This window comes from Piliocolobus tephrosceles, chromosome 10 (genome assembly GCF_002776525.5).
Source record: "Piliocolobus tephrosceles isolate RC106 chromosome 10, ASM277652v3, whole genome shotgun sequence".
Lineage (NCBI taxonomy): Eukaryota > Metazoa > Chordata > Mammalia > Primates > Cercopithecidae > Piliocolobus > Piliocolobus tephrosceles.
In genome coordinates, this window is record NC_045443.1 from 9157382 (window position 1) to 9172884 (window position 15503).

General features: G+C 34.3%; 1 protein-coding gene across 3 annotated transcripts in view; it reads left to right on the forward strand.

Annotated features, from left to right (window-relative positions):
- The first annotated feature begins 572 nt into the window (after nucleotides 1-572).
- LOC111528483 overlaps nucleotides 573-15503 on the forward strand; it is a 33345-nt gene continuing 18414 nt past the window's right edge. The window contains exons 1-4 of one of the 3 annotated variants that reach the window (XM_023195223.3): nucleotides 588-838; nucleotides 1719-1814; nucleotides 3580-3663; nucleotides 11117-11191. In XM_023195223.3, the coding sequence (XP_023050991.1) occupies nucleotides 757-838; nucleotides 1719-1814; nucleotides 3580-3663; nucleotides 11117-11191 (337 nt within the window). In that variant the 5' untranslated portion in view covers nucleotides 588-756. Of the gene's footprint in view, nucleotides 839-1718; nucleotides 1815-3579; nucleotides 3664-11116; nucleotides 11192-15503 lie in introns of all 3 variants that reach the window. The other 2 variants (XM_023195225.3, XM_026455783.1) reach the window with 2 other exon arrangements.

A 15503-nucleotide genomic window follows, 5' to 3' on the forward strand; every position in this document is an offset into this window, starting at 1 on the left:
TATGCTCATCAGAAACAGTAACACAAAAATAGAAAACCACATATGAAAAATACAAATTTAACAAGTTAATGACCAAAATATTATTACATTACAATCTTATCAGGTCAGAAACATAACGTTATTCTATTACAAACACACATATAATTATAGAATTCTTTCTACCAAAATGTAAAGTTATATTATATAATAATTTTATTACATAGAAATGAGTAATAATTGTTTTCATCATTTACTTTGACAGTTATTTTACTTTTTAAAGTAAAACATCCATTGGTCATTTGAAAAATTAGATAAAGCTATGAATAATTATGTTAGAGATTATATTGAGGGACTAGGGTTACATGTTGTGTTCACTGAATCATTTACAATGAACATAAACATTTATAATCACAAAAAAGATATTTCTGAAAATCAGTATCTGTTACAATCATTCAAACACAATGTCATTTATTTATTTCGCATTATTTAGTCTATTGTTTTCTCATTTTTTAAAAAATAGCAATGAAGGTAAAGAGGAAATCTTTATGGTTAATATTTAAAAATTTATCTTTAGAAATCAAAAAGTGGTTCATCATATAAAAGAAAAAACAAATTTAATCTGTAAGAGTACATTATCTTTAATTAAGTCAAAAACAGTTTACATATTAGCATCAGTGTAAACATCCTCTCTGACGTCACAATGTTAAGACTTCTGTTGCCTTGGTGCCATCTCATTCTGACCCTGGGCTCATTGGCCCTTACACTTTGATCTGAACAATGGAACCAGAGACATCAGCACTGTCCAGGCTCTCTGATGATCTTCATCCTTCGCCAGCGGCAATTCATGAAATAAATACAGGTAAAACCAAATTCTGCTGTTATTGCTAAATAATCTCTTCTTTTGATGATAAAATAATATTAAAAATAGTGAGTTCATAACCAAGTGCTTTTAGAGGAGGATTTCAAAATCTTTTGTCTTTATAAATGAGTTTAAGATTTTCTAATTGAAGGGGATTTAAATCTCAGAAAATTACAGTTTGGTAAGTAAATATTTATAATTGCACTAGGTTTAATATATTTAGGGGAATGTTATTGACTTTCAGTGAATGTCGTTGACTTTTGGTGTCTATGAGTTCTTCTTCACTTGTACTGAAGAAATACATGCAATATGCTGTGGAGAGAGTTTATTTAGTGAGAATTAGATAAAGGCTTTTCGTGCTCCTTTCATTAAGATTAAATTCAACTCTAAGAAGAAGCAGAAATAGGCATTTAAATTAATTTGAATATTTCTACTCTTGCTTCTATTTCCAATTTTACTGTAGATGCCAATGCCCATTATATTCTTACAATTACTATTCTACACCACTGGTGTTATTACTACTACTAAAGAAAAACACATATTGAGTGGTTAATATGTTTCAAGCATATGCTATCGACTTTGTATACATTAACTTAATCTCTACAATATATCTATAAATGATTATTGTATTGTTACCTGTATATTACATATCAAGGAACTAATAATTTTTTTAAAAGAGTAAGAATTTACCACATTTCACAAAGCAAAAAAAAAAAAAAAAAAGGAGCCAATTTTAAAACTTTCTTATGATTATAAATTTGACAATTTGTATCACGTATAATATGCCATGTAATTATATGTTCATGTATCATATAAGTATGTATATATACATATATCTGGATTATAGCTGTTGGATGCATTTTTTTTTAATATTTTTTAGAGTTTTCTGAGGAAAGTATAATATACTCAGACCTCAAAGTTCGTTGTTCTTCAAATACCCAGAACGGAAAAATAACTAAAACTTCGAAAACAAAAGGTAAAAAACATTTAAAACTCTAGATTCACTTTTTGGCTTAAATATTTTAATGAACTAATCATGAAAACAGATATTCTCGGGGTAATGTTTGAATCAGGATTTTTTTCTTGTCCCTACACTTTTTAACGGGTCTTAGGAACCTACAGCGCTCTGTTAAGAGCAAATGAGAATGGTCAACAAGGCAGTGATAGCCACAGTGACTTAGAGCAGTGTACCAAGGTCATGGAAAAAGAATGTTTCAGGCCGGGCGCGGTGGCTCACGCCTGTAATCCCAGCGCTTTGGGAGGCCGAGGTGGGTGGATCACGAGGTCAGGAGATCGAGACCATCCTGGCTAACACAGTGAAACCCCGTCTCTACTAAAAATACAAAAAATTAGCTGGGCATGGTGGCGGGCGCCTGTAGTCCCAGCTACTCGGGAGGCTGAGGCAGGAGAATCGCTTGAACCCAGTCAGCGGAGCTTGCAGTGAGCCCAGATCGGGCCTCTGCACTCCAGGCTGGGGGAAGGAGCAAGACTCCATCTCAAAACAAAGAAACAAACAAAAAAAGAATGTTTCATACACAATTTCCTGGTTTGATATTTTAATTTTGAAAAAGTTAAGTGTCTTTTTAGTGCTTCAGTATTTCTACAAATGGAGGATGTGAGATACCTCATGATGAACATGGTGAATGAACTTTTATTAAAACCGTCACAGAATACCTGTCTAGCCAACAGCAAAAGTTGGAGTTTTTTTCTTAACCTAGTTCTATTACAAAGATGAAAGATATAGCTTATGGCCGGGCGCGGTGGCTCAAGCCTGTAATCCCAGCACTTTGGGAGGCCGAGACGGGCGGATCACGAGGTCAGGAGATCGAGACCATCCTGGCTAACACGGTGAAACCCCGTCTCTACTAAAAAATACAAAAAACTAGCCGGGCGAGGTGGCGGGCGCCTGTAGTCCCAGTTACTCGGGAGGCTGAGGCAGGAGAATGGCGTGAACCCGGGAGGCGGAGCTTGCGGTGAGCCAAGATCCGGCCACTGCACTCCAGCCTGGGGGACAGAGTGAGACTCCGTCTCAAAAAAAAAAAAAAAAAAAAAAAAAAAAAGAAAGAAAAAGCTTAAAAAAAAAAATTAGGGAGGGGGGCTGGCCGTGGTGGCTCACACCTGTAATTCCAGCACTTTGGGAAACTGAGGCAGGCGGATCACCTGAGGTCAAGAGTTCAAGACCAGCCTGACCAACATGATGAAACCTCATCTCTACTAAAAATACAAAAATTAGCTGGGCATGGTGGTATGCACCTGTAATCCCAGCTACTCGGGAGGCTGAGGCAGGAGAATCGCTTGAACCCAGGAAGCGGAGCTTGCACTGAGCCGAGATCGTGCCATTGCACTCCAGCCTGGGTGACACAGCAAGATTCCCTCCCAAAAAAGAAAAAAAAAAAAAACTTACAGGAGGGAAATGAACTAAATCCACAGTAGGATTTCTGAAGTGCTCTTTTGTAGCCTTTGGAAGAGTTCTTTACTAGGGCAACTTGTTAGTTCATAAACAGCTCATATCTACATCAAAATGTTAATATCTTCCCAGGATGCACCTAAATCTGCAAAATAATTTTTAGAATTACTCCCCAACAGGCTGAGGTATTTTCACACAGCACGGTGCTCCCATGAGCTTAGATTTCAGACCAATTCAAGTGGGTTAAATATTCTTGGCAAAAGTTATTTTTAGTATCAACTCCTGAATCTGGTTTCCTTTGATTACATTAGCCAACTTCTCTCTTTTTGAACAGTGTCTCCGTGGTGCATTGCTGCTGTGATATTTGCCTTCATTTATATAATTACTCTGGTAATAGTTGCAGCTATGGTAGCTAAGAGTAAGTATTTTTTAGAGCAATTTCATTAATTTTTTAATTACTAAAATATAATTTTAAATAGCCTTTAAATTTGGTTCTAAGGTTTTCATCAAGATATTTTTCTCATTTGTTATTTTAGTTATTTAAGAGTAATTTCATCAATTCAGTGTTTTGAGTTATCAGCAATGGCATAGGCCCAGGTGTCTTCATCAAAAGATGTTAGTGGATAGCTGAGTATTTTGACAGAAACGGAAAATAGTACCAGTATTCTATATTTTATTATATTGTTATTGACATTAGATTCATAAGCTGTGAGATGTAATAAAATGTGAAAATGTTTATAGATATTATTGGTTTGGCAGTTAAAAGTTAACTTATTATGATATCAAGTTCAGATCATTTGAAAGAGCAATTTAATAGATCAATAGAAGATGGTGGGTGGAGAATCATCAAAAAATGAAAGAAAATGATCAAGATATCAAACCGAGTTTGCATATTGCTTGCACCAAATTTGTCTTAATATTATAAAATATATAATTCTTTAAAATAATAAATTTATAAAATACTCCGTACTATAAGAAAACTAGAAAGATGAAGTTCTTTTAATATAGAAACTTAAGATGAATTTGATTCATTAAAAAAAGAAAAACAACCCAAAACACATGGAGGCATAAATAGATATAAAGCAATTCTAATGTCAAAGTGAACTATACTAGTACAGAAAAAAATATGTAACTTTTAGTAATAAACATAAACTTTTTTGAAATGTATGATTTCCTGTGAAGATACATACTATGATAAAATGACCCAGGAAAAAAGAGACAATTTGAATAAATATTACTATATACTGCAGAAAAAATAAGTAAGTTAATCAAAGATGTGCCTCCAAATAGATACCTGGCTGATAATTTTTAAAGAATGAATTTGAGTTTGAGCGTGGTGGCTCACACCTGTAATCCCAAGACTTTGAGAAGCTGAGGCAGGAAGATCACCTGAGGTCAGGAGTTCGAGACCAGTCTGGCCAACATGGTGAAACCCTGTCTCTACTAAAAATAGAAAAATTAGCTGGGCACAATGGCAGCCGCCTGTAATCCCAGCTACTCGGGAGGCTGAGGCAGGAGAATTGCCTGAACCTGGGAGGTGGAGGTTGCGGTGAGCCGAAATCACACCCCTGCACTCCAGCCACAGTGACAGAGTGAGACTCCATCTCACACACACAAAAAAAGAATGAACTCACATATATTTTAATAACAGCAAATGACTACTAGATAAACTATTCAATACCTACCAAAGGATGGAAGATTCTCATGCCACCCCACCTAAAATCAGTAAAATTAGTTTAGGATTATTTCTATATACAGGAAAATATTTTAGGACAATATTCCTTACAAACAGAAAAACAAAAATTCTACATAAAAGAGCCAACATAATACATCACTGTTATAATGATAAAATTCTGGTTTAAGTTGGGGATAAAAATTTGTTCACTTATCAAGAGACGTTTCAATAGGAGAAAAGGAAATAAATACAAACATATTAAACTTGATTAAGAGTATTTATAAGAGCCTTCAGCAAATATTATCTTTCATAGTGAAACATTATAATCATTTTCAATAAAATCAGGAAGACAAGGATGACTGCTATAACTATTAGGATTCCACATTTTTTTGCATGTCTTCGGCAAGGAAAAGTCACAATGTAAGAAAACCTAGTTAGACATAATATAAACCGGAATTGAAATTAACAACTGCACTTGTATGCAGATGATGCGCTTTCTTATCCAGATGGTTAAAAAAGAAACTACTGGAAAGAAAGAAACAATCACAATAAAAAGAACAGTTCAATAAGTAAACTCAATCCAAAATTTAAAAAACTCTGTTATATACCAGCAAGATATAATATCCAATTTCCAGGTCCACTTTTCAAGCCTTTTATTTGACATTTCTTCTTAGATAGCTTTAAAAATGCTTGGTACATTACTTTCAAACAAACACTTTATATTCTCAGCCCTGGTCCTTACTAGGATCAAGAAAAAAATCAGATACTTTAATACTGTTAACTTTCTCTGCATCTGTTGACCGAATGTCTAGTGAGGTGACGCTGGGGGCCATCTGTGTTATCTCACAGCCACTGAATATCTTGGCTCACTGAGCCAGTGTAATTCTCCACATCTGCACTCCTACCCATCTAATCTGAGGCAATAATCTCCTGCTCTGTCTACTCCCTAAACCCCCAAGTGAGACTACTATACCTACCCTTGATTCTTTCTAATCGATTTCCAGAATTGCCTCTTCAAAATGCAAATTTTATAAACTCACTTACATTTAATGATTAGTTTCTTCACACTGTGGATTCAGTGTAAATTTTAAAAGCCTGAACATGGTTTACAAGGCCCTTCCACCCTTCCATACTTGGTCCACGGCTCCCTTCCCCAGCTGGAAGCACACCCTTTCTCCCCAACCAGCCTTCAGCCACAGTTGTTGTCTTTTAGTTCATTGAATGTAACATCTAACATCGGTAGTGTGACTGCATCACTATTGTGCAAACCAGGATAACCATAAGAATGACAGCAGATCATATTAACAATTACTCTGGGACAACAGGCATAAGTCAGGATTTCTCTGGGAAAATTTGTGTGAATTGTAACTTTAGCCATGATCCTTCTTGCCACAGAGCATGTGCACAGACTGCTCTTTTTTCATTCTGTGACAGGTAAAAGGAGAATTCAAATTATTCGCTTATAATTAGGCCAAATTTCTCTGTTATGACATCTTATGTACCAGTCATTTGTAGCATTTTCCAGTCTCATGTGTATAATTATTTCTGTGATTATGTACTCAATGGCTGACTTCTGCTAGATTATCTTCATGAGAACAGAGCCTTTGCCTTTATTTGTTCAATGTTTTATCTTCTGCTTTTGAATAGTATGTTGACACATTGTAAATATTTAGTGAAATATTTTTACTTAATAAACTGACATACTTAATAATGTATTTGGCATATATATAAGAGACTATGATACTTTATTAAAAGGCATAAAGAAGGTCATTAGTGAAGACATTATTACAAATTGAATATATATTAAATGTACCTTGGTGGGAAGATGAACGCTGAGATGATAATACTTTTCTAAATTCATCCAGCACTCATGTAATTTCAATGCAAGTGTATTTTCATGATAAATCAGTTCATTGTAAACTATACATTAAACTAAAATTTTATGAGATTAACAAAATACATATTGACAGATATTAACACAAGAGGTAAGGATCTAGCCTTTCTAGAAATAAGGCTTTAAGTGATTTCACATGATACTTTTATAAAGTAATGTATCAAAATAAAAGAAAGGAACCTACTAATAAAGTCATATGCAAATATGTACAAATAATATATAATAAAGTCATATGCACCTGTGTACAAATAATGTGTGCATATATATGTGTATGCATATAAATAAAATAAGATACAGTAGGCTCTTCAAAATGACAGCTATCTAACAATAGGCATGGAAAAATAATTTTTTTAAGAATATAAAAACTAAAAAATAATTTCTAGATTGATTACAGTACTAAAAATAACAGACCAGGAAAAAAAATGTTGAAATGGTTTGAACACATATTCAAATCCATATAATATTATCAAAAGTATAACAGTCAAAGAAGTACAAATAATTTTTTTTAAAAGATGAGGCAAGGATACATAAGTAGGAAAAATGTCCAGCTTCAAAGGTTGGACATTCTCATGGAAATGAGAATGAATTTTAAAATACATCATTTGCCTATTGAATTGACAAAAATAATACTTTTCCTCATAGATTCATGTGTGGAGAACGGACCCTCTCATACAAATTTGATGTATGAAACTGTCAAGTTATATTTTACATTTACTTATACTTTAAAAATAAGAAAAAAGTATGTATGTACACATACAAACACATGCACATGTATAAATTTACCCAGTTAAGTCAGAAAGACTTGCAATAATCTATTAATGTGGAAGCAAGTGTTAGTATGGAAGCAATCAATAATCTGTTTGCTATGGAAACAAGAATTAACTAAATTTATTCATAAGCATGCAAAAAATTAAAAATGGTCAAAAAATATATACACACGGCATTTTACACTGATTTTTGCTTTTATTTTTTTGCTGAAGTAAATAGTGTCAGAGGGACCATAGGGAGGTGTTTTTCACTTTTTACAGTATATATTCAATGTCTTTTGTAAAGTAAATTCATGTGTTACTTGTTTAAAAGAGAAAATAATTGAAAGAGGAAATTATACTCCAGAAATGAAAAATCTGTACAGGGACATGTCAGACACACACAAGGTAGTAAATAGCAAATGTAGAGGTATGGCCTAGGCCTAAGATTCTTTTTTTTTTTTTTTTTTCTGGAGAGGGAGTCTCGCTCTGTCACCCAGGCTGGAGTGCAGTGGCACAATCTCAGCTCATTGCAACCTCCGCCTCCTGAGTTCCAGTGATTCTCCTGCCTCAGCCTCCTGAGCAACTGGGCTTACAGATACGTGCCACCATGCCTGGCTAATTTTTGTATTTTTAGTAGAGAAAGGGTTTCACCATGTTGGCCAGACTGGTCTTGAACTCCTGATTTCAGGTGCTCCATCTGCCTGGGCCTCCCAAAGTGCTGGGATTACAGGCATGAGCCATCATGCCCTGCCATATGGCCTAAGATTCTAATGGATGCTCCTCTGTAATGATGTTGTGCTGTTACAGTCCAGATATATACATTGAAATGTATTAACAAGACAGGTAGGGATGTAGCCTTTCTAGAAATAAGGCTGTGAGTAATTTCACATGATAAGTTTATAAAGTAAATATATCCAAATAAAAGAAATGAGTCTAATAATAAAGTCAATGTGTGCATATATATGTGTATGTCTATATATAATATTATACAATAGTTTCTTCAGAATGACAGATATTTAACAATAGATTTTGAAAAATAATTTTTTAAAGCAAAAAATAATTTTTGAAAAATAATTTTTTAAAAATAAAAAATAATTTCTAGGTAGATTATGGTGCTAAAATTAACAGGTAAAATATAAGGAAATATGTGCATGTGTGTGTTTGCATGTGTGTGTACATATATAGAGAGAGAAGGTATTATTCAGCCTTAAAAAAAAAGGAAATCTTGCCATTTGGAAAACATGGATGAACTTGGAGGATATTATGCTTAGTGAAATAAGCCAGACACAGAAAATATTGCGTGATATCACTTATATGTGGAATCTTTATTTTTTTTAAGTTGAACTTAGAGAAACAGAATAGAATGGTGGTTTCCAGAGTCTAGGCAGTAGAAGAAATGGAGAGATATTGGTCAAAGGATACAAACTTCCAGTTAAAAGATGAATAAAGTCTAGAGATGTAATGTTCACCATGGTAATTATAGTTAACAATAATGTATTGGACTCTTGAAATTAGCTAAGAGAGTAGATGTGTAGCTCTTAAGTGTTCTCACTACACACACACACACACACACACACACGGTAAATATGTGAGGCGATGGACATATTAAGTTGCTTGTGGGAATTATTATACAGGTCTACTTATACCAAAATACCACATTGTACACCCTAAATATATACAATTTTTGTCAGTCATACTTAAATAATGCTGGAAAATAATACAATTCAATAAAATGAATTACCACTCCACATAGAAGACTATTTTATTGCTAGAGCCAAGCTGTGTTTTACAGCAATTGGCCATACTACTTTGATAATTACACCTTGGTAATGTTTGAGAACACTAGCATAGTTTAAGTGTAGTGAATACTTACTTTTAAATGCAATAAAATATAAATTGATAAAATATCCTGATAAACAGATGCTTTTCCCTCTGTTTTACTATTATCAAACTTTGTCCTAATAACCAAAAGGTAAGAGAGAAGCAGTTGAACCATTAGAAGTAGTTCCCTGCATCAAATGAGCTAATCCTATATGTGAATTACCAATTAGAAGGGAAACCTTCAGTGGATATTAAGGGCTTAGCATAAATGAACCAGAAATCATTAAAAATATGACAGAAATAGAGGAGGAAATGGTAAATAAACAAGAATATTCTTGAGTAGAAAAATAATTCATGCATGGCTTGCTTATGCGGTGATGCCTTAAGACTTAGCTTGATTATTTGGTTTCTCATTTTGAACAAGATAGGGAAATGGTTGTTTCACGTTCAACTAAGATCATGTTCATGACTAGCCACATCCATCCTATGAGAATATATTTAAAATACAGACTAACCCAATTTGGGAACAAATGGAAAATTGCAAATTTGAGCAAATGGAAAACTGGTGACAATATTTTCCTCTTTTTCCATTAAATCATCATAAGAAAAATACTCAACTTCAGTACTCTGGATCTGGCGAGGGAACGATTCAGCAATACTTATGACATTTATTTCCATGAGTCTAGCAATGCATCTGGTACTCAAGCTGGAATAACTTGGTTCAGATAACTTAAAATCATGGGGATATGAGTTTGTACAGGACTAAACCAAAACCTTGTGGGAAAAATATTGTAAGATTTTGTTACTGGACAGGGATCAGATCTGATCTTAGTAAAGCAGAAATGCAGACAGATTTCTTCTACAATTCATGTCAAGTCTCCCAAATATTTTATACGTGACCATGGACCATTAAGACTGAAATTAATTCAAATTAGGGATATTTGTTCTTATTTTAAAAATTCAAATTGTGCCATCTTTAGTGCCAGAGTCATAAAAATATAAAACACATCAATGCAAAATCACATAGTTTAAAGATTTTATATATGAAGGTAGTTAGAAATATAACTGATAAAAAATAGTACAGTTGTGCAAATGGTACAATTTTGTATAAGTTTAATGTTAATGAATTAGAATTTTAGCATATAAATAATTCATAGCCTCTGAAGATGACTGAAAGGGTACCATTATTCAAGGTATGGTCTGGGGGTGCTTACTCTGGAAATAATTTATAGAAAATATTGGAAAGTAATAGTGGAAAACTCGAGAAAGAGAGTTTGTATAATACTAAAATAGCTCAGCATAAAAATAATGACAATCTGAGTAGGAAAAAGTTATGTTACTGTGAAGAAGGAAACAGATATATGAAGCATTGTCATGATAAACAGTACTTTGTGACTAATCAGATGTATGCTACGTCTAAGGTGTTTGCTGCAAAAATAGCATAGGTTGTTTTTTCCTGACTGCCTAGGTTAACTAACTGCTTAGAATAACATCAATCATATAGACAAACATGTGCTTATTAAGTCACCATTGACTCATAAATATATTTCATAAGTAAAAGTTCATACCTTAATATAAATTGCCAATAATAATTTACTATTTGTTCTTCATTCAATTAAAATAATGAATGCATAAATGGTGTTTAAGAAATGTTGGATATCTGTTTTATTTGCCATCCCAAATGTTTGAAAGTGATAATAGTATTTTCTTTTGCAAATATTGTGAATTTCAGTTCATTGTCTTGAGGAGATCCTGCATGAGGCAAACACTGAGACTGCACATTGCAACATAATATCACAAAATAAAGGTAAGTATTGGTTTACAATGGGAATGTTGGTATCTATCACACATAAGCTGTTTAAGTCTAGACATATTTTGTAAATATATGTAAATATGTATTAGGTAAATATTCACTTTGCAAATGTAAGACCAAAGTTAGTTAACAATGGTGTACTTATCAGAAAAACTCTCATATATCAGGACTTCTCTTGCCGTTAGGGAGGACAATTGAAAACAATAATGCTGGCTCAAGCCTGTAATCCCAGCACTTTGGGAGGCCGAGACGGGCGGATCACGAGGTCAGGAGATCGAGACCATCCTGGCTAACACAGTGAAACCCCGTCTCTACTAAAAATACAAAAAACTAGCCAGGCGAGGTGGCGGGCACCTGTAGTCCCAGCTACTCCGGAGGCTGAGGCAGGAGAATGGCGTAAACCCGGGAGGCGGAGCTTGCAGTGAGCTGAGATCCGGCCACTGCACTCCAGCCGGGCGACAGAGCAAGACTCCGTCTCAAAAAAAAAAAAAAAAAAAAAAGAAAAGAAAACAATAATGCAAAAATTGTAATTCACTGAATGACCGTAGGTGACAAAGTTATCTTCTTGCATGTACTTTTTGTTTGTCAAGGTAATTGGTCGTCCTCCGAAGAAAACTGACATTTTATATCTACTGAAAATAAAATCTTGGCATCAAGGAAATTTGTTCTGAAGCATTGAGCTCCAGTCCCACCAAGGCAAATAATGAAGAATTGGAAGTGTTTCGTGTGATATTCATTCTTATATTTTCTTACACATCATATAATTATAAATAGAGAATTTTTAACATCTTGTGTTCATTTAAGCATGCTAAACTCAACATTTTATAAATTGGAGACATCTCAATCAAACTCAAAAGATCAAAATATGACCTTAAAATGATTTTAGATTTTAAATATATTTGCATACAGAAGTAAACACAAATATAAGAAATTTCAAACGTTGGCTAATAATGGGGGAAGAAATCACATAGACATAGAAACTAAAGGGAATCTGGTCACAAGTGGCACCTAAAAAAGAGCTAATATTTATTGATGCTGCTTCCTGGTACTACATCAATGATTGTGGGCATTAACTCATGTATTTTCCCAGTAATTTTATGACACAAGTATTATCATTGCCATTGTTGTATTAATAAGAAAACCAAGACCCAGAGAGAATGATACTGTTTTTCTGGGTATCAGAAATAGTAAGAATTAGGTGCTTAAACTATGATTTAAGCTAAAAGAGTCTAACTCTAAAGATCAGGAACATAGCCATTATGCTATGCTGACCCCAGAACAAAAAATCTTAATGAATCAAATTGTAGGAACATTGCTTCTTTGTAAATAGTCAGAGCTGCTTATACAAGCAGATTTACATTTTCCCACCCTGGATGTATCTTCTAAAGAGGAACAGTGAGAAAAAGAATAATAGCTCTTCATAAGGACTATTTTGATACGAATTATTGTTTGGAATGTGAATAAAAGACATTAACAGCAGTAATGTTTCCCCCCAGTAGATCCTAACAACCCAAAAGAATATAGATGTCTTTTATATTTTTGTTCTCCTCTACTATGTGACTATTACCTCTATATCATTTCTTCTTTTTCATTGTATTGAAGTTCTGTTATTGCCTTTAATGAAGACTTCAATGCAGATCAATGACGATAAACTTACGGCATATATGCTGAAAATTTCCATACAGTGTTCTTAGAAGGCACTGTTCATAATTGCAATATCCTTCCCTACTGAGCGTAGACTTCACTTTGAATAACTTTCAACAGAGCATACCAGAAAGTCTCTTCCAATTGAATTACTCTCATCTCATCTACATATGGTGCTTCAAAGTGAACTTGTATATACACATCAGCAATGAGCTCTTTCAGCAAAAGCAAGCAAAAACTGCACATAAAGAGCAATGAATTTGCTAAGGCAATCGCTCCTATGATCTATTACCTCAAAATTTGTTTTTTTGTTTTGGTTTGTTTTGTTTTATGAGAAGGAGTCTGGCTCTGTCTCCCAGGCTGGAGTGCAGTGGCCGGATCTCTGCTCACTGCAAGCTCCGCCTCCCGGGTTCACGCCATTCTCCTGCCTCAGCCTCCCGAGTAGCTGGGACTCCAGGCGCCCGCCACCACGCCCAGCTAATTTTTCTGTATTTTTTAGTAGAGACGGGGTTTTACCATATTAGCCAGGAAGGTCTTGATCTCCTGACCTCCTGATCCGCCGGCCTTGGCCTTCCAAAGTGCTGGGATTACAGGCGTGAGCCTCCGCGCCAGGCCCAAAATTTGTTTTTATAAATCACAATTTCCCCATAACCTAGAGTAGAAGACATAATATCTGAATTTTTCACAACTGATACAAAATATCAAACTATATATTATCAAAGGCTTATGAACTCCAGTAGGGCGAATAAAATGACAACTTAGGTGTATCATATGTAACTGTTGGAAAAAAAGACAAACAGAAACTTAAAGATAGGAGAAGAAGCAAAGTTTACTTTCAAAGGAGCAACAATTATAATGGCAGCTAACCTATAAAAAGAAAAAGAAAATGAAGGCTATATGATTACTGATTGACAACAACTGCCAAACTAAAAGTCTATTCTCAGAGGCAACTATCTAATCAAATGTGAATGATATGAGCATCTTAATTATACTCCATAGGTAAAAGAAAGATCATTTAAGTAGAACAAAAACAATGTATTACCTTTATATCTGTATTAAGAAAGTACACTAGAAGAATATCCTTTTTTTTTTTTTTTTTTTTTTTTGAGATGGATTCTCACTCTGTGGCCCAGGGTGTAGAGCACAGTAGCATGAACTTGGCTCACTGCAGCCTCCGCCTCCTGAGTTCAAGCAATTCTCCTGCCTCAGCCTCCCAAATAGCGGGGATTACAGGCACATGCCACCATGCCTGGCTAATTTTTGTATTTCTAGTGAAGACCGGGTTTCACCATGTTGGCCAAGCTGGTCTCAAACTCCTAACTTCAGGTGATTCGTGAGAGCTGGGATTACAGGCGTGAGCCACCGTGCCTGGCCCAGAATATTCTTTTGGTTTAAGAAAATGATCTCAGATAAGACCTCAAAGACTCTGGATAAAAGACAATTAAATAGGTAAATACAGATGTAAGTCTAAATGAATAGCAATTATATGAAACCATAAATAATGTCTACTATTTTAATTGCATAAAACTAAAGTTTACTACATTACATTCACTTACATTAAAATAAGAGTTGCATTTTAACTCAAAAGAGTAATACATACAACTAAAAAGCTCTAAGTTTCTTATAATGGCTGGGAAGATGTAAAGTATATATATTGGACATTAGTAAGTCAAGGATGAATATTATGACTTTCAGAAAATGACCAAAATAATAGCAAAATACTCTATATAACTATGATGATGATGGAGGAATGCATCTTAGAAATGGAACAGTAATGTAATGGAGTAATTATCAATCACTAGAACAATATTTAATTAAGTCAATAAGAAGAAAATATATTAGAATCATTCTTAGAATTTTATGCTGAAGGCTGTAGGCATTCTAGCAAGAACTATCTACTGTGTCTTTAGTGGGGTATTCAGGAGGCCATGGGTTACTCAAGGTGGATATCACGAATAAATGCTTTTGATCTCAAAAGTAGAAGCATCCCAGGTACCTCAGAATCAGTTTCCTTGTGTTCCTCTTTCCTATCAACTAAGTCTTGCTTGCAGACTAGTTCTAATTATCTCTGCTCATTGCTCCTTGTCTACAAATGATTTAAGTTTCTTTGGCTTCCTCATAGGTCTTATGGATTTCCTTTTCCCAAGGTTTGGTGTATATATCTAGAGCTTGGGAAACCATACATATTTTTTCAACCTCTTTTTCTAATGAAAGATAGCCATGTGCATTTGTGTGAAGAAGTCATATTAAGAGTCTCATCTTCACATAATTCTTCACTCTCTATTTCATTCAGTGACAAGCGAAGACATGAATTAAACGTTCAAAGTCCCCATTTAGCTCTGTTTCTTCCCCCTGAGACATATATGTCTTTGGAAGGACTACTTTGTCTCCAGGTAGACTTAGTGGTAGTTGATTCTTCCAATTTTTTCAATAGCTGAAATTTCAAACATAGTCATGATCTAAATTTCTATTTTTCAATAGATCCTTTGTTCCAGGACTTTGTAGTCCCCAGATATAATTCCTATGAACAACTTATCACTGACTATTCTATTTTGGTTGAATTCCCCATTATTGTTCCCCCAAAGAGAATGCCTCCTATCCCAAAGTGGTTGGAGAGAATATGTGAATATGTTCTAATTCCAAAAGCCTATTATTCAGAAAG